This window comes from Lonchura striata, chromosome 24, assembly GCF_050655825.1.
Source record: "Lonchura striata isolate lonStrDom1 chromosome 24, ASM5065582v1, whole genome shotgun sequence".
In the NCBI taxonomy this organism is placed as follows: domain Eukaryota; kingdom Metazoa; phylum Chordata; class Aves; order Passeriformes; family Estrildidae; genus Lonchura; species Lonchura striata.
Genome location: NC_140726.1, coordinates 4,733,491 through 4,759,806, shown reverse-complemented (window position 1 = coordinate 4,759,806; position 26,316 = coordinate 4,733,491). Strand labels below are relative to the sequence as shown.

At 43.0% G+C, this 26,316-nt stretch overlaps 2 protein-coding genes across 7 annotated transcripts in view; both read left to right on the top strand.

The window, feature by feature from the left end:
- UBASH3B (ubiquitin associated and SH3 domain containing B) overlaps positions 1-3,346 on the top strand; it is a 76,432-nt gene extending 73,086 nt beyond the window's left edge. For all 3 annotated transcript variants that reach the window (XM_077788006.2, XM_077788004.2, XM_085560401.1), the window contains exon 14: positions 711-3,346. In XM_077788006.2, coding sequence (XP_077644132.2) covers positions 711-848 — 138 coding nt within the window. In that variant the 3' untranslated portion in view covers positions 849-3,346. The remainder of the gene's footprint in view (positions 1-710) is intronic.
- Positions 3,347-6,725: 3,379 nt separating this feature from the next.
- Positions 6,726-25,247, top strand: CRTAM (cytotoxic and regulatory T cell molecule). 4 transcript variants are annotated; one of them, XM_085560206.1, is made up of 10 exons: positions 6,729-7,446; positions 11,578-11,730; positions 14,977-15,129; positions 15,312-15,443; positions 18,394-18,564; positions 19,100-19,192; positions 19,721-19,897; positions 21,941-22,087; positions 22,569-22,652; positions 23,389-25,247. In XM_085560206.1, the coding sequence occupies exons 1-10, from the start codon at positions 7,398-7,400 to the stop codon at positions 23,559-23,561; spliced, it is 1,332 nt and encodes a 443-aa protein (XP_085416332.1). In that variant the 5' UTR covers positions 6,729-7,397; the 3' UTR covers positions 23,562-25,247. The 4 variants fall into 4 exon arrangements, with proteins under 4 accessions (XP_085416330.1, XP_085416329.1, XP_085416332.1 ...); XM_085560205.1 differs by having other exon boundaries at positions 19,685-19,897; XM_085560204.1 differs by having other exon boundaries at positions 6,726-7,446; positions 19,100-19,897; positions 22,569-22,679; positions 23,389-23,528.
- Positions 25,248-26,316: the final 1,069 nt, after the last annotated feature.

Sequence of the window (26,316 nt, the reverse complement as noted above, 5' to 3'; positions counted from 1 at the left end):
TACTCACGAGCCCTGCTCATCTAAAGAGATATTAACCATCAAAAGGCTGGAAATTATAATGTTTTTTTTACTTCCTCCCCTTTCCTGCCCTCTGCAGAGACTCCCTGGGATATTCAGGGCTCATCTGGGAACCCTGAGCTGCAGGAACATCCCTATTTCCCCCAAAGCTGGGCTGGTTTGGGATTACATTTGCTTGGAGCTGGTCCCTATTTAAACCTGCATTCCATGTAAAACTACATTCTTAAAAATACATTCTTCAAACTACATTCCTTTCAAAACTGCATTATTAAAACTACCTTCCATTCAAAACTACATTCTTAAAACTGCCTTCCATTCAAAAATACATTCTTAAAATTACCATCCGTTCAAAACTACATTCTTAAAACTACAGTCCATTCAAAACTGCATTCTTAAAACTGCTTTCCATTTAGAACTACCTTCTTAAAACTACTTCCCATTCATAACTACATTCTTAAAACTACAGTCCATTCAAAACTGCATTTTTAAACCCACATTCCAAGGGTATAATCTTGGGGTTTTTTTCCCAGTGTTTTGCACAGGCAGTCTGTCAAACACCACCTGAAAATAGCCTTTGGGAGAGGGAAAGACAGGAAAAATCAGGGTGAAATCCTGGAGGAGCACAGCACCCCTTGGCATTACCCAGCTCAGCCTGTGTTTTTTTGCCTTAATTCCCATTTCTCTCCTCACAGATTCCCTACCTGGGGTTTTGCTCCTGCGAAGAACTGGGGGACACTGGTGTTTGGCAGCTCACAGACCCTCCCATCCTCCCTCTCACACATGGACCAACTGGAGGCTTTAACTGGAGAGAAACCCTGCTGCAGGAATAGGGAGAGCCTCTCCCAGCGCTGGAGAATTCTCTTCTTCCTCCTGTTTTACTGCCAGCAGGACAAAACCCCTGCTCATCTCTCCCGTGGCTCGCTCCAAGCACATCTCACACAGCCACAGCCCTGCAAAAAGTCTCATTTTTACACCAAAATGGGCTGATTTGAGGGGGAGAAAAAATATTAAAATACAGCTTGAGGCTCTTGCACAGCTGGGGGTTGGTTTCCTCACCTTGAAGGAGCTCTGGTGACAATTTCACTGCCACTGCAGCAGGGACGAGGAGCCCTGTGCCAGGCAGGATGCTGGGCTTGTTTCCTCACTGCTGTTTTTGCAAAATGTCTGCAGCCCCGTTCAGCACCTCGTGCTTGCTCCACTCCCAGCCCCCAAACCCTCAGCACCTTCCAGAAAAAATGAAAGGATTTGATTTCCTGCCCCAAGGCTGGAAACGAGTCGAGCGTTGCCTCTGCAGGAGGTGGGAGTGCCCAAAATGTGCTGGATGTTGTGCAGAGACGAAGGAAAATCCTGGATCAGAGGAAAATTCCAAATTTCACATCAGCTGCAGGTGAAGTTTGAGCATCGAAAGTCAGCACAGCAAAAGCTGGGAGGGATTTCTTTGAGGTAGAGATAAAAGAAGCCTTTTCCAACCAAACCTGAGGGATTTAGGAAGTTCAGATTTGAGTTTGATTATTGAAATCCACCTGTTTGCCCAGACATAGCCTAAAAGGTTTGTGCTGTTTAAATTCTCTTCAGGAGGCTTTGGAAAATGTTTTTTTTTCCCCTTTATACTGGGATTTTTGTGCTGGCTGTTCACCAGGAGTGTCTGTGTGTCCCTTTGGCAGCCCTGGTGAGATTGTGCAGGCTGCTCCAGGAAGGCTGGGATGGATAAAAAAGCTGCTGGAATTCAGCTGGAATTCTCCGTGCTTTGCTTCCTCACCCTTTAATTCCCATGTGCCACCTGTCATAAAGACAAAGCAGCTAAAAAAACCCAGCACGTTTCAATTTAGGAACAACATTTGATGGATTTACCCAGGGAGGGAAGGGTTGGGATTGGGGGAAAGTGGAAGAGGAGGGTTTCCATCTCTACCCAAGGAGTTTGGGATCACAAGGGGGATCCTCTTGGTGCCAGAGCCTGCAGGATGCTAAAAAAACCTGCATCCCAAAATACACCACAGTCGGTATTTATAACATAAACTGGCAGCAGAGCAGGGTTTTTTAGGATTAGATTTATAAAAATTATCAGCTTTGGTGATAAATTATCAATTATCAATAAATTAGAGATTTTTTTTTTTTTTTGTCGTGATAGAATAATCTAAAATGATGAGCTTTGGTCAAAAAATTGCTGCAGGCACTTCAGCAGTGCAGGTTTGCTGCCAGCAGGTCCTTAAAACTGGGTTTAAATGGGATTTAGGCAAACTTCTCTCTTGGTTTGGACCACAAGTGTGGGCATTAACAGGAACAGAACCATCCCAGAATGGTTTGGGTTGGAAAAGACCCAGGCTGGCCTTGGACCCTTCCAGGGACGGGGCAGCCACAGCTGCTCTGGGCAGCAAGGGCAAAATAATTTCCAAAAGTGTGAAAACTACGAAAGAAGGAAAGCAAAAGCAGCATCCAAGGCACCTGGGGTGTTCCAGGAGAGATTTCTGCCGTCCTTGCCCGGTCTGCCTCTGCTGAAAGGTTTGAAATGGGTGAGAGGCACAGATTTGGTGTTTATCAATCAAATAAAAATCGAGTTCTCGTGGTGTTCGGGTGGATTTTCCCCTTGGGCAGGGCTGTTGTCAGCTCCCCCCTGGGAGTGGCAAAGGGCAATTCCAGCTTCCCAAAAAAAGGAGGAACAATTGGGATGGAGCAAACCCCGAGGGGCTGAGCTCAGCTTGGGGCTCCATTTCATGGCCAACAGCCCAGCTATTCCCACAATCCACAGGAATATTTCATTATTTCTACTTTTAGGACTGTGTAACACACCTTAGGCCACTCATAAGTGCTTTATTACAGCAGGGATGGAACTGAAAAAAGTCAGGGAGAAAATTTAGGACAGGGCAGGGGGAAAAAAACCAACCTGGTCCTGTGTGGTTTTATCGCTGTCAGGTTCATTTTTAATTGTCATTTAAACTATTTTTGGCTGTCTACAGACATTCTGAAGAGCATTTCTTGTTTTTCTCCATGCCAAAAAAAAAAAAAAAAAATCTAAATTAAATACTTGACAATCACACACACAAAAAAAAAATTTGGTTGCTGAGGCATGTGAATTCTCCAGATTTTTTTTTGTTTCATGCCAGCAAGGTGTAAATTGGGGCAAGAAATATTGTTGTGTTCTAATATTTATTGCTCAGATGCTGCTGGAGTTGAGTGACATGAAAAGGAGTTTCTTTAGGAGCATGAAACAGAGAGGGAGCAAAAGCTGGATGCACAACTGAAGTGGTGTTAGTTGCTCTTTGATGGAGTAATAGAGAAAAAAGTGTTCTGTTGAGGAGGTAGATATTAAAATACTCTTCTTTAAAATATATATATATATTTTTGGATGTTTGGGAAATATTTTGACAACTGTAGTCTTGTCTCGAATTAGGTGTCAAGAATCACTGGGAGGAAAAAATCTGATTTTCTTCAGCATTTTGAGTTTTCCTGGGGATTTGTGCTAAGAAGTCTGGTGTAAAAAGGCTTTTTTGGGGGAAAAAAAGAGAAAAAAATATTCCTTTTAATTTAGTCGAGAGGTTAAGAAGACAAAAGAATTGCTGCTTCACTTTCACCCCGTTGCTGCTCATTAATGTGGATTTAATGTCACTCCAGTGGTTTGTCCCAGAACATTAAACTTGAGCTCCCCAAAGTCTTTCCCTTCCCTTGAGCTGCATCAGATCCCAAGTTTTATTCCAACAGCACTTCCCAGGTTTTTCCTTCTCCCCACAATGAAGGAAAAAAAGCTTGAAACCTGCCAAGAAGAAATGGTCAATCCTCACAATTTACAATGTATGGCTGAGGAAAAAACAAGAATTAAACTGACATTACACTCGAATCAGCAGAGCTGTGCTTCTTTATGCAAAATGAGGACCCAGACCGTGATAATTTCAGTAAAAATTGGTATTTCCCTTTTCTCCCCCACTGAGCAGTTGCAGACAGGAGTTGGCCTCCTTCTGCTGTTAAATTCTAGGTGAAGTTAATGAGAGTGGTAATTTTTATCCCCAAATAATGGCTTTGCTCTGTGGTTTGGCTTCGTTTCTTTGACAGAGGAAACGATTTGGAATTCTCAGGTAGGAGGGATGGGGGAGCAGAGGTGTCACTGAACAGAAGAAATGCAATTAACAGTGGCTGTTAATGAACAGGTTGGCTGCAAAGGTTCAAAATCACTTCTTGCTGCTCCCCACTTCCTCAAATTCATCCCCTGGGGAATCTTCAGGACCCACAAGAGAAAATACTCAGCCAGTTCTTTTACTACTTCCCATTAAAATGTATTTTCTGAACTTTCTCTCCTGGCATCTCTTCAGACCTGATGTTATCAACAGCTCCTTTTACTTTTCTTTTCTTTCATTTTCAACCTGTTGTATCATTCTGTTTATTATGGTTTTGTTGTTTTGTTATTTTTTTTTATTTAGTGTGAGCACATTATATTTATTTGAGAAAAAAAAAGTTTTGCTGTTAAAAAAAAAAACAAAACAATCATTGTATTGCCAAAAATAGCTGTAATTACCTGTGACATCTGTATTTTTTTATTTTGGGGGTGGGGCAGGCAGGGGGGGTGGGTGGTTGTTTTTAACCTCAGTTCTGAGTGCTAACAACTGTTAAAAAACAACCACTGCATTTTAATTTGCTTCTCACATTAAATGGAATTCTCAGAAATCAGACAAAAATATCTCGTAGGTGATTTAACAAAGATGCCGAGCACCCTTCCTATTTCAGATTTCCTCCGGAGCGAACGTGGTGGGATTTTGAGCTGCGTTTTTCTTTTTTCTCAGGCTGAAATTCATTCACTTGACAGCAGATGGCACAAAAATTCTCCCTGCTCAGGGACGGGGTTTTCCCTCTGAATTCAGTTTTTCCCTGGGGTTATTTCACTCTCAGCTTTGGATGTGTGGAACTGAAGCCATTTTGAAACCAAACTTATTTTTCCAACAGGTCTTAATCTGGATTTTTTTTTTTTTTTTATCTTTCCATCTAGCTGCTTAAAATTCATGACCTGTAGCTCTATTTTTCAGTCAAATTGATTCGTGATGATGAACACAAAAGCCACAGCTTTTATTAACCAAATACCCACTGAGTGAGGCACCTCCCTAAACTAAGTTTCATAGAAACTGGTCCTAATAAATCAGGAATAAAACACACAGTGTGTTTACAATTAATTTTGTCCACTTCACTCAAGCACACACAGGTTTTAAACCAGAATTATTTTATTAAATTCAGTTTCTTTTGAATGTAATAGTTGTCCGCACCAAATTTTGAGCACTTGCAAAGGAGGGACAGAAGAGGATCTGCCAAAAACTCTTTTTGGGAATCACAACTCATGAGGTGGACTTGGACAAATGTGATGTTCTCACACACCTGGGGGGACAGCAGGCTGGAATAATCAGACCTGCAAGGGGAAACCCGAATTGTGTCCCCTGGCACCTCCTGGAGCAGCTCAGCGAGTTTCCTGCACCACAGGCAGGAAATTCCCTTTTCCCACTGCTGCTCCTCCAGCATCCCCCCGGCACAGCCAAAACCCTCCTGGGCAACAGCCCAGCGGCAAGGAGTGACACATTTTTAATCCATTTTCATTTAAAATGGGGTTTGAAGCAGCCTTGCCACATCCACGAGTGACATTTCTATAATCCAAGGATTTTTAAATGGGGTTTGAAGCAGCATTGCCACATCCACAAGTGACATTTTTTAATCCAGGCATTTAAAATAGATTTTCAAGCAGCCTTGCCACATGCATCCACGAGTGACATTTTTTAATCCAAGGACTTTAAATGGCTGTTTAAATGGATTTTCAAGCAGCCTTGCCACATCCACGAGTGACATTTTCATAATCCAGGCATTTAAAATGGGGTTTGAAGCAGCCTTGCTACATCCACCAGTGACATTTTTTAATCCAAAGACTTTAAATGGCGTTTGAAGCAGCCTTGCCACATCCACAAGTGACATTTTTTAATCCAGGCATTTAAAATGGGTTTTTAAGTAGCATTGCCACATCAATCCACAAGTGACATTTTTTAATCCAGGTATTTAAAATGGGTTTTCAAGCAGCCTTGCCACATCCACGAGTGACATTTTTATAATCCAAGGATTTTTAAATGGGGTTTGAAGCAGCATTGCCACATCCACGAATGACATTTTTATAATCCAAGGATTTTTAAATGGGGTTTGAAGCAGCCTTGCCACATCCACGAGTGACATTTTTTAATCCAAGCATTTAAAATGGATTTTTAAGCAGCGTTACCACATCAATCCACAAGTGACATTTTTTAATCCAGGCATTTAAAATGGGTTTTCAAGCAGCCTGGCCACATCCCCCAAGCGCTGCCTCCCTGCCCCTTGGGCAGTGCCATCCCGGGCACCCCAGCGGCAGGTGACCCCAACCCGAATTTCGCTGATTTTCACCTTCTCCTCTCGGCGCATCCCTCCCGGAGCGGCCAAATTCGGAATCCCCGGCGCTGCCGCCCACCGGTTCCTGCGGAGGGACCCGTGAGGTCACCGCTGGCTCAGCAGCAGAGGAAACCCGGGGTGGGACAGGGACCCCGGGGCGGGACAGGGACCCCGGGGTGGGGACAGGGACCCCGGGGTGGGACAGGGACCCCGGGGTGGGACAGGGACCCCGGGGTGGGGACAGGGACCCCGGGGCGGGACAGGGACCCGGGGTGGGACAGGGACCCCGGGGCGGGGACAGGGACCCGGGGTGGGACAGGGACCCCGGGGTGGGGACAGGGATCCGGGGGTGGGACAGGGACCCCGGGGCGGTGGGTGAGGTCACGGGAAAGGCGCTGAAAAGGGAGCGCTGGCAGCGGCAGCCCCGCGGAGGGAGGAAGCCGAGCCCAGCTTAGCTCATCCCAGCCCAACCTAGCTCAGCCCAGCTAAACTCAGCTCAGCCCAGCCCAGCCGAGCCCAGCTCAGCCCAGCTAAACCCAGCTCAGCCCAGCCCAGCTCATCCCAGCTCAGCCCAGCCAAGCCCAGCTCATCCCAGCTCAGCCCAGCTAAACCCAGCTCATCCCAGCCCAGCTCATCCCAGCTCAGCCCAGCTAAACCCAGCTCAGCCCAGCTAAACCCAGCTCAGCCCAGCCCAGCTCATCCCAGCCCAGCTCATCCCAGCCCAGCCCAGCCAAGCCGAGCCCAGCTCATCCCAGCTCATCCCAGCCCAGCTCAGCTCAGCCCAGCTCAGCCCAGCTCATCCCAGCTCAGCTCATCCCAGCTCATCCCAGTTCATCCCAGCCCAGTTCATCCCAGCCAAACTCATCCCAGCTCATCCCAGCCCAGCCCAGCTCATCCCAGCTCAGCCCAGCTCCTCCCAGCTCATCCCAGCTCATCCCAGCTCATCCCAGCCCAGCCCAGCCCAGCCCAGCCCAGCCCTGCCCAGCCCAGCCCAGCCCAGCATGGCCGTGCCCGGGGTGCTGCTCGCCGTGTCGCTGCTCCTGCTGCCAGGTAAGCCCGGGGTTATCTCATCCCAGCTCTCCTTCCAGCCCGGGCACACCGGGCACAGGGCTGTGCTGGTGGTGTCTGGGTGACAAAACCGTAGTGTCACCCCATTCCCGACTTTGTCACCCCATTGGGAGTCAGTGAGCTCACTAAACCCCGCATCACTGAGACCAGCTTGAGGTGACAAAGCATCAGGGTGGCAAAACATTGTGCCTTGAATTTGGGCGAGGATCCAGAAGGATGCTTGCTTTGCCCGGGTCAGAAATCCGAGTGTGCCTCTGTTGGTACACTGTGTGAGCAATTTAGGGAGAACTTGCAAAGTCCTTTGGAAAACAAAAAAAAAAAAACATTTTAGATGCTGCATCTCCTCACTCCTGCTAGAGGACCAGCTGATTCGGATCTCCTTTGTGTTTTGGGCACAGGAGTGTGACAGGCTCAGGTCTGGCTGTGCCAAACAGAGGATCCAAGAAGGATCTAAGAGAGGATCCAAGGAGGATCCAGAGAGGATCCAAGAAGTATCTGAGAGGATCCAAGAAGGATCTAGAGAGGATCTAAGAGAGGATCTAAGAGGGATCTAAGAGAGGATCCAAGAAGGATCTAGAGAGGATCCAAGAAGGATCTAGGGAGGATCCAAGAAGGATCTAAGAGAGGATCCAAGAAGGATCCAGAGAGGATCCAAGAAGGAACTAACAGAGGATCCAAGAGGGATCTAAGAGAGGATCCAAGAAGGAACTAAGAGAGGATCCAAGAAGGATCTAGAGAGGATCCAAGAAGGATCTAGGGAGGATCCAAGAAGGATCTAAGAGAGGATCCAAGAAGGATCCAGAGAGGATCCAAGAAAGATCTAGAGAGGATCCAAGAAGGATCTAACAGAGGATCCAAGAAGGATCTAGAGAGGATCCAAGAAGGATCTAAGAGAGGATCCAAGAAGGATCTAACAGGATGCAGGGAAGGAAGGAGCAGCAATCCATGACAGATCCCTGCAGGCTTCACTCCTGACCTTTGCAGGAGAAATGGGTCCATGATCCAGGGGCTGCAGCACTATTCCCTCTCCCTGCTGGAACAGGAACCATGGCAGGGCTGTCGCTGACAATTTGCTAATTCTCAGGACAGCCCCTCTTCCCCGTTTTGCCCCAGACTCCTGCAGAATGAATTTGTAGCTGCTGCCTTAAACAGGATGATTCTGGGTTACAGGCTCACAGATAACTGCACCAAGATCATTAAATAGGGTGGCTCTGTGAATTATAATCTCACAGATAACTGCACCAAAACTTTGTCATTAATTGGAGTGGGTCTGTGGGTTACAATCTCACAGATAACTGCACCAAAACTTTGTCATTAATTGGAGTGGGTCTGTGGGTTACAATCTCACTGATAACTGCATCAAAACTTTGTCATTAATTGGAGTGGGTCTGTGGGTTACAATCTCACCGATAACTGCACCAAAGTTGATTAAATGGAGTAGCTCTGTGGGTTACAATCTCACAGATAACTCTGCACAAAACCTAACTCAATAATTGGAGTGGCTGTGAGTTACATTCTCGCAGGCAGCTCTGCACCAAAATAACAATTGAATTGGAGTGGCTGTGGGTTACAGGCTCACAGATAACTGCACCAAAATAACTCAATAAGTTGCTTGCTGTGGGTTACAAGCTCACAGATAACTGCACAAAACTAACTCAATAATTGAATTGGAGTGGCTGTGGGTTACAGGCTCACAGAGAGCTCTGCACCAAATCTAACTCAATAATTGAATTCTAGTGGCTGTGGGTTACAGGCTCACGGACAGCTCTGCACCAAAATAACTCAGTAAATTGCTTGCTGTGGGTTACAGACTCACAGATAACTGCACCAAAACTAACTGAATAAATTGTTTGCTGTGGGTTACAGGCTTGCAGGCAGCTCTGCACCAAAACAACTCAATAATTGAATTGGAGTGGCTGTGGGTTACAGGCTCACAGAGAGCTCTGCACCAAATCTAACTCAATAATTGAATTCTAGTGGCTGTGGGTTACAGGCTCACGGACAGCTCTGCACCAAAATAACTCAATAAATTGCTTGCTGTGGGTTACAGGCTCACAGGCAGCTCTGCACCCGTGCTCTCAGTGCGAGGAGCTCTCAGTCACTTCCTGGGGGCTCCAAGAATAGCAACCAGAGTAGAACCGCTCTGCTGAGTGCACCCTGCAATCTCCAGCACCAAATTGCTGCCCTTTCTTGCCTGTCACTTGATGGCAGAGTGGCTTTTCCAGCTGGGATCCACATGGGACAAAAGCCACCCCACCTGGAGCTGCCATGGGGACATCTGCCACCTTTGGTGACCGTAGTGGCTGCAGAGCACGGCCCCGTGCAGGGAAGAGCTGCCCTGTGAGCCATGCTCTGAATAAAACCCATTTTCCAGTGGTCTCCCATGGAAATTACCTTTCTGCCCCGGGGTTGGAAAAGTGAGCACACCCCCAAGCTGTTCTTGCTCAGCCTCGCCACAGTCACCCCAGAGGTGTGATCTGCCAGACCCCACGCTGCTGCTGGTGACAGGAAATCATCACGGGGACAGAAATACCCGAGGGGGCTGTGGAAAACCACACACAAGCCCCGGGTGGCTCTGAACAACTCTCAGCTCACAGCTCAAGGACGGGCACAGCCACAATCCCCACGGGTAGCTGCTGCCTTGCAGGGGGACAAGGCTTGTCACCCTGATTCTTAAGGTTTTCTAAAGAGTTTAGAAGACTTTCCCACACAATTTCTGTAAACAACATATTGTTTGCATTCTTTTATGGGGGTGGAGAAACTTGATGTACTGGTGGTTTGTCCAATGTCTTTGGAGAGGTGGCCCATTCACTCTCCAATCCACTGTCACCTTTGGAAAAGTATAAAAGTTGGAGTCAGATAATAAACCTTCTTCTTTACCTTGCAAATAGCAGGTGGCTCCCGTTGTGCTTTCACGTGTCCTATAGTGACAAAGGCTGATTCTAGATGTACCAAAATCAGCTCCAGCAAAATTCCTGACAAAAAAACAATTCATTTCTGGGCAATTTAGAATTTTTAAAATTGTGAAAATCTTCCCCAAAGCCCAGAAAGATTTGTTTCCCCAAACTGCAGTGGGAACTGGCGGCTGACAGCCATGTGGAAAATCAAATCAAAACACACAAAAGAGGAATGAAAACAAAACTCTCCTGCTGCCGATTTACTTTATTCCAAGCCAGGCACCAATGTTGGCATTCTCCAGGGCATGGTTTTTGGAGAAGACAATTCATCAAATATTTCCACCAAGTGTTTTATCTGCCTTAGAATGGCTGGAGAGAAAAAACACATTTTATTGCCCACCTGTGAAATGAGCTGGGAGAAGAGAGAGTGAAATTTCATTTGAGTACCCTGTGCCAAGCCAGGTTTGGGTTGTTTTTTTTTTTAAAGAAGTTTCATTTCTGAGTTAAAAAAACTTCATTTTTAGAGGTGCTGGGAAATCATCCTCTGCTCAGTCACACACTGAGCAAATCAGGTTCCACAGCACCAGAATGGGACATAAAGTCAGAGAATGTTTTGGGTTGGAAGGGACCTTAAATATTATTTAGTTATAATAATAGAATAAGTGAAAATTGAATTTTCGTTTTTAAATACAGGGAGTGCATGAAATGAGTCTGCTTCAGTGCTTTATTGAACTAATAATAAACATAATTAATTACTTTCTAATAATGAAATATTTTCCTGGCTAACAACTAAAACTGGTTAATAATTTAAATCAGGTTGTGCTGGTGGGTAAAGATCCAAAACCTTTGTCACACAGTGCCTGTGAAAATGGAATGGTTGTGTTTAAATACAGAGAATGCATGAAATAAGTCTGCTTCAGTTCTTTATTGAAATACTTTCTAATAATGAAATATTTTCTTGGCTAACAACTAAAATTGGTTACTAATTTAATTCAGGTTGTGCTGGTGGGTAAAGATCCCAAACCTTTGTCACACATGCCTGTGATGATCTGTCCAATGACAATTTATTTTTACCTCTACAACCACATTGGCAATGTAGAAATATTCAATAACCATTGCAAAAAAGGAAAATTAACACATTTCTCTGTTCAAAATATCACTGCTTTGCTTCGTGTCACAATTTCCCACTTGTTTTTTTCCCCCTGGTGCGTGGCAGGGGGGTTTCCAGGGGCTGCCAGTGACTCTGTGACTCTGAGGGAAGGAGAAAATCTAAATCTTCACTGCAGCTTCAGCACCCCCAGCAACAAAAACTTCACCCTGCAGTGGTCAAACCCTCAGGGTTTCACCATTTTCCTCAACACCCACCAGGGTAAGTGTGAAACTCCAGCGTGGTGACACTTCCCACCAGGGCTGGGGACTCTGAGCTGTCCCTGCTGCTGTGACACTCACATTTTCTGGGCAGACAGACAGAAAATTCTGTCTGTCAGGGAGAAGAAAAGGAAACAATCTTTATCTCTGCTCCTTGATTTTCCCTGTCGGAATCTGAGGTATTGATGATTCTGAGATTGTAGAAAGTCTCTGTCTGTCAGCCCCCTGCCAAAGCAGAAGCCAGAATTGGTCTGTGCTGGTTTCCAGGTTGTTTATTCTGTTTATCTCTCACATGTTCTGCTGCCCTGCCCAGCTCTGTCCTGCAGGGCAGCGTGTGGGGCTCTGCCCTCAGTGGGATGTGACAAACATTCAATACCAGAAACTCCCTGGGCTGCATTTACAAGAACGTGCCAATATCTGTCACCTACGTTGGACAGTGTGTCCCCAGCCTGAACCAACAGAAAAATGCCAACACCACAGTGAGACATGGAGGGCATGAAGAAGGAGAAAAAGGACAAGGCACACCCAATTTCCTCCAGCTTGTCCCCTTTGGACCCCTCATCTAGAATCCTAAAATTTTACTTTTGCACCTGTGCCACACTTAATTATTACTGATATCAAACACTGAGAGCTGGTAATTGATCCTGTAAGATTGAAAACTCTTTTCCATGGGCAGAGATCACAACCAGTGTCTCTGGGGGCTCTGTCCAGGGGGGTTCCAGACCTGCCAGGGCAGCCAGAGGGAAGCCCTGTGTTCCCACATTTCCCCATGTGGAATGTGGTGTGGAGATTGTCCACCTGGGTTGGATTCTGGGGAAGTTGTTTGGGGTCAGTGACCAGTGGGATCCAGCTGTGCTCTCAGCAGAGTCACGAGTAGTTTGAGTTAGATAAGTAAGAAATTAATATATAGAATAAAATAATATCTCTTTAAATAGTATATTAATGTAATATAGTATAGTTTTAATAAAGCTATCCTTAGCCTTCTGATCTAGAACCAAACATCACCATTTCTTCCCTGAATTGGAGTCCACCACATTTTTATTTTATGCTGCCACCCTGGCCAGGGGGACTCTGAAGCCCAAAATGCCAGCAGGGTTGGGGGAGTTTGTAGCTGGGTCCAGAGGATCCTGTCCCTTCCTGGTCACCAGAAATTGATGCTTCCAAGAAGAGGTCAGACAAAATCAAGGGAATAAAAAGCAGTTCTATTTATTGAAGGGCCTTAAGGTACATTTAGGGCAGACAAAACCCACCCAAAAAAGGACAACAGGTCACAAGTTTTCACACTTTTATAAGCTTGGTTCATTTGCATATTGGGGGTTAATCTGCCAATTACAGCTTCAGTTAATGAAGTCATTTACCCCAAATTTGCTGCCACAAACTCACTTTTGTTTCCATCTCTGGCCTGAGGCAGTGAGGTGTCCTTGATTGCCAGGCCTGGAGAAGAATTGTTGTGTCTGCCCAAATGGGGAAGCAGCAGCTCAGACTGATAGTAAAAGGGTTTTAAAATCATGGGGATTTAGGGTTAAAAGGAAAATTAAGCTTAGTAGGCCCTGAAAAAATAAATACCCTGGGTACATGTAGGCCTTGTACCTTGCTAGAACTGCACCTGTGTAGCTGGTACATGATAAATGATATAATTGATAGATGTGATGATTGTTTAGTAATTAAATATAATTACTGTTTAATCATAAGAATAATCATGAGAAAGTGTGGTCAGGGACCTAAGAAAGATCACGAGAAACTCATGTCAATGTATACAATAGAACAATATAAGTTTAATAATGAATATGTAAGATATATAAGGATAGAATATAAAATACGTTCAGCTCGAAAGCCGTGTCAGAGTCAGATTTGGGTCTGTACCCCTGATTCCCAGAGCTCCCAATAAAAGCACCTGCAGATAATCACATCCTGTGATTATTTGTGTTCTTGAACACTGGCAAGACTGGATATGGAGTTTGGAGTTCTGCACTAAAGAACTGCAGGACTGGATTACAAATAGATGGAAAATAGAAAATCTGAGATCCTAAGGCATCAACTCTTCCCTTTGGGGGTTTGGAGCTGCAGCCCCTTGCTGGCAGTGCTGGTGGGTCATTTCCTGAGGGATGGAGCCCCCGGCAGCAGCAGAACTCTCAGGATGAGCTGGAGCTCCCACAGCACCCAGAGCCCGCTCCTGGCTCCGAGGACAGGAGGGGACATTCCTGACAGCCCTGACACTCTCCCACTCGCAGGAATTCCGTGCAGTGCGTCAGGAGGAGATTTTGGGGAAACAGCAATGATTCTGAAATGTGCTGGCCAAGCCAAAGTTGCCATTTCTGCTTTCCCATCTCCCCATCCTTCTCTCTCCTCCTCTTGGTCCAAATGCAGGACGAGGAGTGCCTTGGCCTTCCCTTCTGCAGCTATTCAGCATTCCTTGTCAAATCCTTTTGCTTTTAATTATAAGAATAACTGGGATTCACCCAAATTGCTGGGATTTCCCTCCAGCTCAGTATTTTGTCAAAACCTCAGCTAAAAAAAAAAAAAATGAAGATAAAAAGAGAAGTTTTGAGGTCTCTTCCCCTCTGATGATTGTACAAAGCCCCAGTTTCAGTTCAATTTAAGGGCAGAAAGTTGCGTTTTCTGTGCTGCAACTGTGGGAAAAGTTCATGAACTTGTTGGGCTGACCCTGAGGGCTCCTGTAAATTATGGGGGAAAAAATTAAAGATGAAAAAATCAAGAAAGAGAAAGGAGAGTAGGTATGGCAGGCACATTTCTCTCCCTCTCAGGATTCTTCATAGAGCTGCACAGAGAGAAATGAAAGAGAAAACAATTTCTATTTCTGGTCCTTGTTTTTCCCATGTGGAATGTGTGTGGAGAATTGTTTCCCTGGGGTGATGCTTGGTTGGATTCTGGTGAGGATTGTTTGAGCCTGGTGGCCAACCCAACCCACCTGGGGCTGGAATCTCAGAGAGGGGCACGAGTTTTGTTAGAGTCAGAAAAAATAATATGTAATTTTAGTATTTTCCTTTTATATAGTATATTAATGTATTTTAGCATAGTTATAATAAAGAAATAATTCAGCCTTCTGAATTGAGTCAGACATCAGCATTTCTTCCCATTGGGTTCGCCTGCATTTACAATAAGGAGGAGATGCTTTCACTTAAAAAAATGAAACTTTTAAATGCCATAAAATAAAAACTCCCCTCATGCTTTGACTTCCTGTGCTGAACCAACCCCCGTGGTGTGCTGGCTTTTCTGTTCCTCGCAGTTTTAAGAGACCAGAGGTACAAACTGCTCCGTTATTCCAAGGATGAATTGTCCATCCAGCTGTCCAACCTGACAGTGCAGGATGCAGGAATTTACAGCTGCTTCTACTACAGGGGGCACGTCCAAAACAAGAGCCGGAATGTTGAGATTTTGGGTAAGTTCCTCACCTGTTTTTTTGTTGTTTTTTTTTTCCTTAGAGGAGCAGGGCAGATCCAGCTCCTCAAATCCACACCTGAATTTTCCCATCATTTTACTTTTAGCTCAGTCCCCTCCAATAATGCTGATGGAAAGGAGTAAAAAATGCCCCTAAACTGACCCTAAATCTTCCTGCTGCAGCTGCTCCTTCCCACCCTGTGCTGGAAGTGTCCCAGGATGAAGGAGGAGGCATCAAACTCTCCTGCTACACCCATGGGGGCAGACCCCAGCCCCAGATTTCCTGGCTGCTGGACAACGGGATTGAGCTCCCAGGTGAGAGCTCCGAGAGCCTCTGGGCACTGAAATTGGGTTTTATCCGTTTGGGGGGTTTAAAGGTGCTGCAGGGTGAAATATCAGCTGGGTCTGCAGCTCACGGCTGCAACGGGGTGCAGGTCTGGGGAGCAGTCAGCATGGAATTCCAGTGGGGTTAAATAAACCCAAAATCCTGGAATGTCAGCATGGAATTCCTCTGGGGTTAAATAAACACAAAATCCTGGAAATTCAGCAAGGAATTCCTCTGGGGTTAAATAAACCCAAAATCCTGGAATGTCAGCATGGAATTCCAGTGGGGTTAAATAAACCCAAACCCCTGGAATTTCACCATGGAATTCCAGTGGGATAAAATAAACCCAAAATCCTGGAATTTCAGCACGGAATTCCTCTGGGGTTAAATAAACCCAAAATCCTGGAATTTCAGCACGGAATTCCAGTGGGATAAAATAAACCCAAAATCCTGGAATTTCAGCATGGAATTCCCCTGGGATTAAATAAACCCAAAATCCTGGAATTTCACCATGGAATTCCAGTGGGTTTAAATAAACCCAAAATCCTGGAATGTCAGCATGGAATTCCAGTGGGATAAAATAAACCCAAAATCCTGGAATTTCAGCACAGAATTCCTCTGGGGTTAAATAAACCCAATATCCTGGAATTTCACCATGGAATTCCAGTGGGATAAAATAAACCCAAAATCCTGGAATTTCACCATGGAATTCCTCTGGGGTTAAACAAACCCAAAATCTTGGAATTTCACCATGGAATTCCCCTGGGATTAAATAAACCCAAAATCTTGGAATTTCACCATGGAATTCCCCTGGGATTAAATAAACCCAAAATCTTGGAATTTCACCATGGAATTCCTCTGGGGTTAAATAAACCCAAAATCCTGGAATTTCAGCATGGAATTCCTCTGTGGTTAAATAAACCCAAAATCCTGGAATTTCAGCATGGAATTCCAGTGGGATAAAATAAACCCAAAATCCTGGAATTTCAGCACTGAATTCCACTGGGATAAAATGAACCAAAACCCTTGGAATTTCAGCTCTAAATTTCAGTGGAATAAAATAAACCCAAACCCCTGGAATTTCAAAACCCCATAAATTCTACAGGGATTAAATGAACCCAGAATCTTGGAATTTCAGCACCAAATTCCAGTGCAATAAAATAAACCCAAACCCCTGGAATTTCAGCATTAAATTCCACTGGGATAAAAATAAACCCCAAATCCTGGAACCTCAGCACTGAATTCGACTTATTTGGGATAATCCCACTTGTTCCACTTTATTTGGGCTAAACCAACCCCAAAATCATGATTTTCAAAGCCCCAGCTGCCTTTCTTCTCCTTTAACAAGTAACTGCCATATTCTACCAGTGCTATAAATAAAATTATTCTACAAATCACTGCATTCTCAGCTCCAGTGCACATCTGTATCAAAATGTGAGAAAAACACTCAGGGATGCAAATGGCTTTTTTCTTTCACACATCACCAAACTCTGACTTGTGTTTTGCATCATCAAGCAACATATTTAAAGCTGAAGCTGTAACCTCCCCTGGCCCATGATGGTTTATTTTTAAATAAGAGCTCTAGGAAACAGCAGAGAATTGTGTTTTCTGGCCTGAAATTAGAGTTAATAATAAGAATAAATCATGTTGGCAGATAAAACCTGGGGGTTTTCAATGGAAAAAAAAAAAAAGTGTTTTAGAGCAGTGCATGGTGGAAAAGCAGATTTTTAAATCCTGCCTGTGCTTGGGAAGAGCTGGGCTGTGTGTGAGGGCCTGGGATTACCAGCTGGGAAGTGATAAAAACCTCAATATATCCCCCCTGATATTTTATTTCTGTCTCTCGCAGTGTTTTTCTCTTCACGTTTGCATGAAGAGGTGGGAGACACAAATTTAATTGTTTCAAAGATAAGAAATCATTGCCTTAATCCACTAGTTCTCCAATTTCTGTGTTTTTCTCCATTTTTTGAAGGCTTGGAGTAACTCTGCTTCCTCCCCCTTCCACTCCCGGCTTTAATCACTTCCTGCAAATATTGACACTAATCAGAAAATAGCTAATAAATCTTAATTACTGACAACAGCAGGGCTCAGCAGGGGCAAACCAGCTGTAATCGCTGAGCTGCTGCTGACAAAGATGATTTCTGAAATCCTTTTGGAGCTCTTACCTGCCTCTGCTGGGGATGGAAGGGAGGGTTGAGAGATGCTGATGGAGAAATGTTAATTTAGAAATGGGGGATTTCTTTAATTTAAGGGTAACAGAGCAAGGGGAGCATCAAAAGCTCTGCATCCTGAACAGAAATATTTGTGCCCTTCAGGCAAACAGCTGAAACACCTCCAGGGCTGCTCAGACACATCTCTGCTCACATCAAACACGACTTTATTTGTCCTTATCATCAACGTTACCTGGAGAAATGAGGTTATTAGTAATGCTGGGAATCCCACCAGACTGCCCTAATTCCCTGTGGCAAGGCAGGGAATCCTGGTGGAAAATTCCAGCAGCTGGAAAAGGGGAAAAGTCAAACTTGTGCTGTAGCAGCGCTGGAGAACTGGATTTCAGTGTTGCCCTGTTCTTCTGAGGGTTTTAAAGTTCTTCTAAAAGTTCCTATGCCTTCTGATATTTACATATTTTAATTGAGTTTTCTCACATATGTTCATGTCAATAATGATTGTTTTGCAGTCTTCTTTGTGGGAGGAGAGAATGGATGGACTGTGGGTTTGACCAGTGTGGTTGGAGAGGTGGCAATTCCATCCTCAAATCCACTGTCACTTTTACTATTGTATATATAGTGGAGTCAGAAAATAAAGTTGGCTTTTTTGGGTTCTTCTTCTTTCCTTTTACATCTAGCCTGCCTCTGTGAGTTATTTCATTTTACAGTGTGACATTTCAGGGTGATAGAAGCACTTTCATTTATTTTATTTTATTTTTTTTTCTTTTTTGTGCAGGTGACACCAGGCACCAGCTGGCAGCTGATGGGAAGAAATGGAGCACGAGGAGCACCCTGAGGATCCTCAGCTACAGCCCCCAAGTGACAGCCAGCTGTGTCACCCAGCACCCTGCACTCGGGGCACGGAGGCTGGTGGCATCTCTCCACTTCCAGGACCTCCCCAGCACGGGTACTGCAGCTCCTCCAGCTCTGCCCCTCCGATTTCACTGCCCTGAGGTGCTGAAAATGATGCAGAAATACAGAAGTGTGGGGTCTGCTTTTAAATGAGCAAGCTGGGGCAAAAAAAAAGGGGTTGGAGCTGTTCCTCAGTGGCAGAGCTGAGCAGCAGCACCTGCCCCAAGCTCCCCACTGCAGAGTGTTTAAATTTATTCCTCATTCCAGAGCAGCAAATATATTCTGAGGGCAGGAAAGGTGAGGGTGGGACTGGAAGTGAGACCCTTGATGAGACAGAAAACCCAATAAAGAATCCAGAGCATGGAGCAGGGCAGAAAACCCAAACAATGCAAAGCATGGAGCAGGGCAGAAAAGCCAATAAATAATCCAGAGCATGGAGAAGGGCAGAAAACACAAATAATCCAGAGCATGGAGCAGGGCAGAAAACCCAAACAATCCAGAGCATGGAGCAGGGCAGGGTAGTTGCTCAAGGATCTGCTCAGTGGCAAAGCCTCTTGCGATTTTTGTCTTTTTTTTGGGGGTTTCTTTAGGCTGCAAACAAGAAACCAGACTTTCAGAGGATGCAGAAGTTGCCAGCCCTTCAGAGAATCCAGCAGTTTCCAGTTCTCCAGAGAAACCAGCAGGTACCAGCCCTTCTGCATCCCCAGAGAATCCAGACGTTTCCAAGCCTTCTGCATCCTCAAAAGATCCAGAAGATGCCAGCCCCTCTAAATCCGCAGACAATCCAGAAGGTTCCCGCTACTCTGCATCCCCAGATAAACCAGTAGTTTCCAGCTCCTCTGTATCCCCAGAGAATCCAGATGTTTCCAGCCCCTCGACATCCCCAGAGAATCCAGAAGTTTCCAACTCTTCTGCATCCCCAAAAGATCCAGATGTTTCCAACCCCTCTACATCCCCAAAAGATCCAGAAGTTTCCAGCCCTTTTCCATCCCCAGAGAATCCAGAAGTTTCCAACTCTTCTGCATTCCCAAAAGATCCAGAAGTTTCTAGCCCCTCTGCATCCCCAGATAATCCAGAAGTTTCCAGCCCCTCTACTTCCCTAAAGAATCCAGAAGTTTCCAGCCCCTCTGTATCCCCAAAAGATACAGAAGTTTCCAGCCCTTCTCCATCTCCAGAGAACCCAGAAGTTTCCAACTCTTCTGCATCTCCAGAGAATCCAGAAATTTCCAACTCTCCTGCATCCCCAGAGAATCCAGAAGTTTCCAGCCCCTCTGCATCCCCAGATGATCCCGGAGTTTCCAACTCTTCTGCATTCCCAGAGAACCCAGCAGTTCCCAGCTCAGCACCACCGCCAGCCCAGCCAAACCTCACGGACATCGCATCCAGCGGTGAGTTTGGTCTCCTGAATTTGTCAGAGCTGAAATCGGGATTACAGAAATGCTGCGGGGCACGGCGTTCCATCCCCCCTGCCAGAGGAGAGTGGGACACTGAGCGCAGCAATTCCTGCTTGTTCCCTCCTTTTCCCAGCCAAAATCTCTCTGCTTGGAGGAAGGATGGGAGCAGGGCGGGAGCCAGGGATGCTCCGGGTGGGCTGCACTAGATGGCACTGTGCAACAGCAATTCACAGAATTTAGAGAATCCCAGGTTCACCGGGCTGGAAGAGACCTTCAGGATCATCGAGTCCAACTTCATTTTAGGATATAATATAGTTAATGACATCTATAATATAGTATAACATAACATAACATAACATAACATAACATAACATAACATAACATAACATACATCACATCACATCAACACATAACATAACAATAATAATAATTTCCTGTTAAATGTCCTGGGGATTTCTGGGAATTCAAACAGGAATGGTTTCACCCCAAACAGAAAATTTATTACTAGCAGTAGTAGTAGTAGTAGTAGTAGTAGTTTTTTTTGTTGTTGTTTTGTTGTTGTTGTTGTTCTTGCAGTTGTTATTAATAGTTAATTAATTGTTATTGTTGTTATTATTTATGATATTATATATCATTATATAAGATATTCTATGTCATTAAGTATAGTATATACTAAAATGAAGTTCAAAACTTAATGGACTCCTTAGGGTGAATTCTTCACAATTGGTTGGGTGAATTCCACTCTCCCACCATATTCATTGGGGTGAAACCATTCCTGTTTGAATTCCCAGGACATTTATCAGCAAATTATATATAATATTATATATCATTATATAACATATTATATGTCATTAACTATATTGTATCCTAAAAATGAAGTTCAAAACTTCATGAATTCATGAAGGCGAATTCATCACAATTCTTTGGTTGAGTTCTGCTCTCCCACCATAGCCATGGGGGTGAACCATCCCTGTTTGAATTCCTAAACAGCAAATTATATATAATATTATATATCATTATATAATATATTATATGTCATTAACTATAGTATATCCTAAAAATGAAGTTCACAACTTCATTATTTGCATTCGTTAAGGTGAATTCATCACAATTGATTGGGTGAATTCCACTCTCCCACCATATCCATTGGAGTGAAACCATTCCTGTTTGAATTCCCAGGACATTTAACAGCAAATTATATATTATTATTAGTATTAGTATTTATTATATTATATATCATAATATATGTCTTAAACTATATTATATCCTAAAAATGAAGTTCAAAACTTCATGAATTCATGAAGGTGAATCCTCACAATTCTTTGGTTGAGTTCCGCTCTCCCACCGTATCCATGGGGGTGAACCATTCCTGTTTGAATTCCTAGGACACTTATCAGCAAATTATATATAATATTATATATCATTATATAACATATTTTATGTCATTAACTATGGTATATCCTAAAAATGAAGTTCAAAACTTCATGAATTCATGAAGGTGAATTCATCACAATTCTTTGGTTGAGTTCTGCTCTCCCACCGTATCCATGGGGGTGAACCATTCCTGTTTGAATTCCCAGGACACTTATCAGCAAATTATATATAATATTATATATCATTATATAACATATTTTATGTCATTAACTATGGTATATCCTAAAAATGAAGTTCAAAACTTCATGAATTCATGAAGGTGAATCCTCACAATTCTTTGGTTGAGTTCTGCTCTCCCACCGTATCCATGGGGGTGAACCATTCCTGTTTGAATTCCCAGGACACTTATCAGCAAATTATATATAATATTATATATCATTATATAACATATTTTATGTCATTAACTATGGTATATCCTAAAAATGAAGTTCAAAACTTCATGAATTCATGAAGGTGAATTCATCACAATTCTTTGGTTGAATTCCGCTCTCCCACCGTATCCATGGGGGTGAAACCATCCCTGTGTGAATTCCCAGGACATTGACCTGCACACCATTATTCTATAGGATATTCTATATCATTATCTGCCCACCCGTGTTGCAGATCCCCATCCGCGGTCCCCAGGACGCCCGCGGCCGCAGGGCAGGCTGCTGCTGCCTGCGCTGGTGGCTGCACTGGTGGCTGCACTGCTGCTCGTGGTGCTGCTGTTCCTGCTGAAGCTGCGCAAAGCCCACGGCGCCTGGAGGAGAGGTGAGGGCTGAAATTCGGATTATCGCCTCGAGCCCACCCGAGAATTCCCCTTTGGAACTCCTCCCCCAGCAGTTTTATGCTCAAGGAATAATGGGGGGAAAAATCAATCTCATACTCGTAATCTCGTCGTTCGGGTTTGTGGGGTTTTGATGATTTAATGGATTTAATTATTTTTAAAATTTAAAATACAGTATAAATTTAAATATTATAAATATATTTTAAAATGTAACGTTTATTTCTATTTTTCAGTTACTGGATTTTATTTGTTTCATATAATTAAATTTTCATTATTTAATAATTTAATTTTTTTGGGATTTTCCACAGCAAATTCAATAATTTAATTACTTAAATTAATTTTACTGGGTTTTTTCCACTGAATATTTAATAATTTAATTACTTAAATTATTTTTTCTGGAATTTTCCACAGGAAGTGTAATTATTTAATAATTTAAATTAATGTTTGTGGCTTTTTTCCCTACAGAAAATGATGTTTCAGAGCAGACACTGGAGAGTTATAAATCCAGATCTAACGAAGACAGTCCAGGCCATGAGAAGAATGGACAAGGTAAAAAGCTTTAACTAACATATTCCTGTAAGTATGTTATTGGCTTAAATAATAATTAATTCTTGGTTTATTTAATTCTAATAAATAAGTATTATACTCATATCATATAATATCAATCATATCAATAATATATAATGCTTATTATATATACTTATTTATTAATTCTAATAAATAAGTATATATAATAAGTATTCATTATAATTATATAATTATAATATTATATATCATTATAATATATAATTAATATAATTATATTTATACATAATATTGTCTAGAATCATTACTATATAATTAATATTAACATTACATAGTCATTAACATTATATAATCATTATCACTATATACTCATTAATATATTATACTACAATGTTATTATCATTATAATATTATATATCATTATAATATTTTATTATTATTATAATACTTAACTATAATTAATAATTCTTGTTTTATTTAATTGCGGCTGACTGGCCAGAGCTGGTGGCAGCTATAAATAATAAATAATAAACAATAGACTTTCAATAATAAATAGCAAATCTCAAATAATAAATAATAACAAATAATTAATAACAAATAGCAATTAATAAATAAAAAATGATTAATGACAAATAATAAATAATAAAGATAAATAGTAAATAATTATTAAGAAATAATAAGTAATAAGTAATAAAGAATAAAGAATAAAGAATAAAGAATAAAGAATAAGTAATAAATAATAAATATTTGTGGTTTTTAGCTGGAAATCCCAAATCCAACATGCAGTATGTAACAGAAAGACCTGCAGAACCCCCAGAGAAGAATGCAGAAATCCCAGAGAAGGATCCAGAAACCCCAGAGAAGGACTCAGGTGACAAAAGCACGGCAAGAACTGAGGAGACGTTTCCGTGTGGGAGGGAGAGCGATGTGTAACGGTGGGAAGGCCGCAGGAACATCCCACTTCCAGATGTTTTTACTGAAGTTTTTGGGATTTGGCCTCGGAGGAGCGGGAGGGACGGGAGCTCCATCCCAAAGCACCTCGGGGAGCCCCTGGAAACCTGGACTGAGCCACCCGAGCTTCCGAGCTTCTCACCAACCTCTGCCACACCCAGCTCGTCACCCCTGCGATTTATCAAAAATCTGGATATTGATCTAGTACCGATATCCAGCTGTGACGGACAGAAACTCTCTAACAGTTTAAAGTTAGACAGTGTGTGTTTATTGTGTGTGGGATCGCTCCCAAATCCACACCGCAGCTTCCAGGTGATTACAGAGCCCTTTTATCCATACAAGTGTTGAATACCCAAAATACAAATCCATATTCATCATTTTGGTACATCCCATTCCTCACTTCCTCTGCTGATCACTCCAAAAGCCATTCAGCATTCGTGGTTTGTTCCTTGGAATGGGTCGGTGTCCCTTCCATGGGGAGGGGTCCCAAAATGAGGAAGTCAATGAAGTCTTCCTCCTTCTGACCTTTCTACCTTTTCAATGCCAATATGACAAATGAACTCTTGGTAGAACTCCCATTCCTTGTCTTCAGTTGGTTTCAGAACAGAGGAGGCCACAATTGTCTGATGTTTCTAAAAGCTCTTTGTCAGTTTGTGTATTCTTCATTATAAACCCAGCTAACTCAACATTGTGCTGACAAGCAATCACTTATGAGTTAACTACTAACTCCTAACTTCATCAAGGCCTATTCATTTATTTTAATTAACTCTAGTGAGGCTTATCTCTAACTAAAATCTTAGCTCCTCTAAAATCTCTAAATTCTTTAAAATTTACTTTTCACCTGCAGCACCCGTGTCCCCTGAGTATACCCAGCCCCAAATTTAGATATTTATGGTTGATTTTGTCACCTCCTCTGTGACCACAGGCACTGTGAACCAACTGTGACTTCACTTTTCTCCCTGGACCCCAAACCTGGGTTGCAGCCAGGTGTAACCAAGCTGGGAAGCAGCCTGGTGTCTAAAGGGTTAAAAAAATAAAAACAACAGAAATCTGACCAAATTATTCTGTTATTTGATGATTCTGTGAAGTCGTCAGAGATGTTCCACATGCTGGGAATGTTCCACAGGTTCCACGTGCCCGAATGCTGGGATGAGGGCAGCAGGAGAGCCAGGATTTCTCCAGGGCTTCCTCTTCCAGAACGGTAAAAACAGATCCCTTCAATAAGGGAAATGTGAATTCCAAGGAATGGAACTCCACAGAATGGAATTCCACAGAATGGAATCCCTGCAATAACAAAAATGTGAATTCCAACGATTGGAATTCCACAGAATTAAGTCCATGCAATAAAGGCAATGTGAATTCCAACAAATGGAATTCCATAGAATGTAATTCCACAGAATGGAGTCTCTGCAATAAAGGCAATGTGAATTCCAATGAATGGAATTCCATAGAATGGAATCCCTGCAATAAGGAAAATGTGAATTCCAACAAATGGAATTCCACAGAATGGAATCCTTGTAATAACACCAACAAATGGAATTCCACAGAATGGAGTACCTGCAATAACAGAAATGTGAATTCCAACGATTGGAATTCCACAGAATGGAATTCCACAGAATGGAATATCTGCAATAATGGAAATGATTCCAACAATTTTTGTCCTTTGCAGAGTCCCAGAGCATTTGGGGTGGGAAGGGAGCCCTGGAGCTCCCCCAGCCCAACGCCCTGCCCCTGGAGCAGGGACACAGGGACACATCCCGGTGGGGCTGGGATGGCTCCGGGCAGGGAGAGCCCAAAGCGCTCCCAGGGCTCTGCCGCCTCCGGGGAAAGTTCTTCCCCTCCAGTTCTTCCCTGGCTTTCCTGCACCGAGAATCCAAGAGCGGGACTCTGTAAATCTCATCAAATAAAACTCATTCCAGACTATTATTTCTCACTGGAAATACGGAAAAATGATGGAAACTGGGGTTTGAATACCGAATGAGATAAAGGGCCCTGCCTATTCTGTTTTCCAGTGGAAACAATTCCATTTTTTGTGGAAACAATTCAATTTTCCAATGGAAATGATTCCATTTTCTAGTGGAAATAATTCCATTTTCCAGGGGAAATAGTTTCATTTTCCAATGGAAATAATTTCATTTTCCAATGGAAGCAATTCCGTTTGTCAATGGAAACAATTCCTTTTTCCAGTGGAAACAATTCCGTTTTCCAATGGAAACAATTCCGTTTGTCAATGGAAACAATTCCTTTTTCCAATGGAAACAATTCCGTTTATCAATGGAAACAATTCTGTTTTCCAATGGAAATTATTCCATTTTCTAGTGGAAATAATTCCATTTTCCAGGGGAAATAGTTTCATTTTCCAATGGAAATAATTTCATTTTCCAATGGAAGCAATTCCGTTTGTCAATGGAAACAATTCCTTTTTCCAATGGAAACAATTCTGTTTGTCAATGGAAACAATTCCTTTTTCCAATGGAAACAATTCCGTTTGTCAGTGGAAACAATTCCGTTTTCCAATGGAAATAATTCCGTTTGTCAATGGAAACAATTCCGTTTTCCAATGGAAACAATTCCGTTTTCCAATGGAAACAATTCCGTTTTCCAGTGGAAACAATTCCGTTTGTCAATGGAAACAATTCCGTTTTCCAATGGAAACAATTCCGTTTTCCAGTGGAAACAATTCCGTTTGTCAATGGAAACAATTCCGTTTTCCAATGGAAACAATTCCGTTTGTCAA

Excerpts from the sequence above, each read along its gene's own strand:
- CRTAM (XM_085560203.1), top strand. The coding sequence starts at position 7,398 with ATGGCCGTGCCCGGGGTGCTGCTCGCCGTGTCGCTGCTCCTGCTGCCA. Across the intron at positions 7,447-11,577 it reads GTCGCTGCTCCTGCTGCCAG|GGGGGTTTCCAGGGGCTGCC; the intron begins GTAAGCCCGGGG and ends GGTGCGTGGCAG. Across the intron at positions 22,653-23,388 it reads CCATGAGAAGAATGGACAAG|CTGGAAATCCCAAATCCAAC; the intron begins GTAAAAAGCTTT and ends TGTGGTTTTTAG.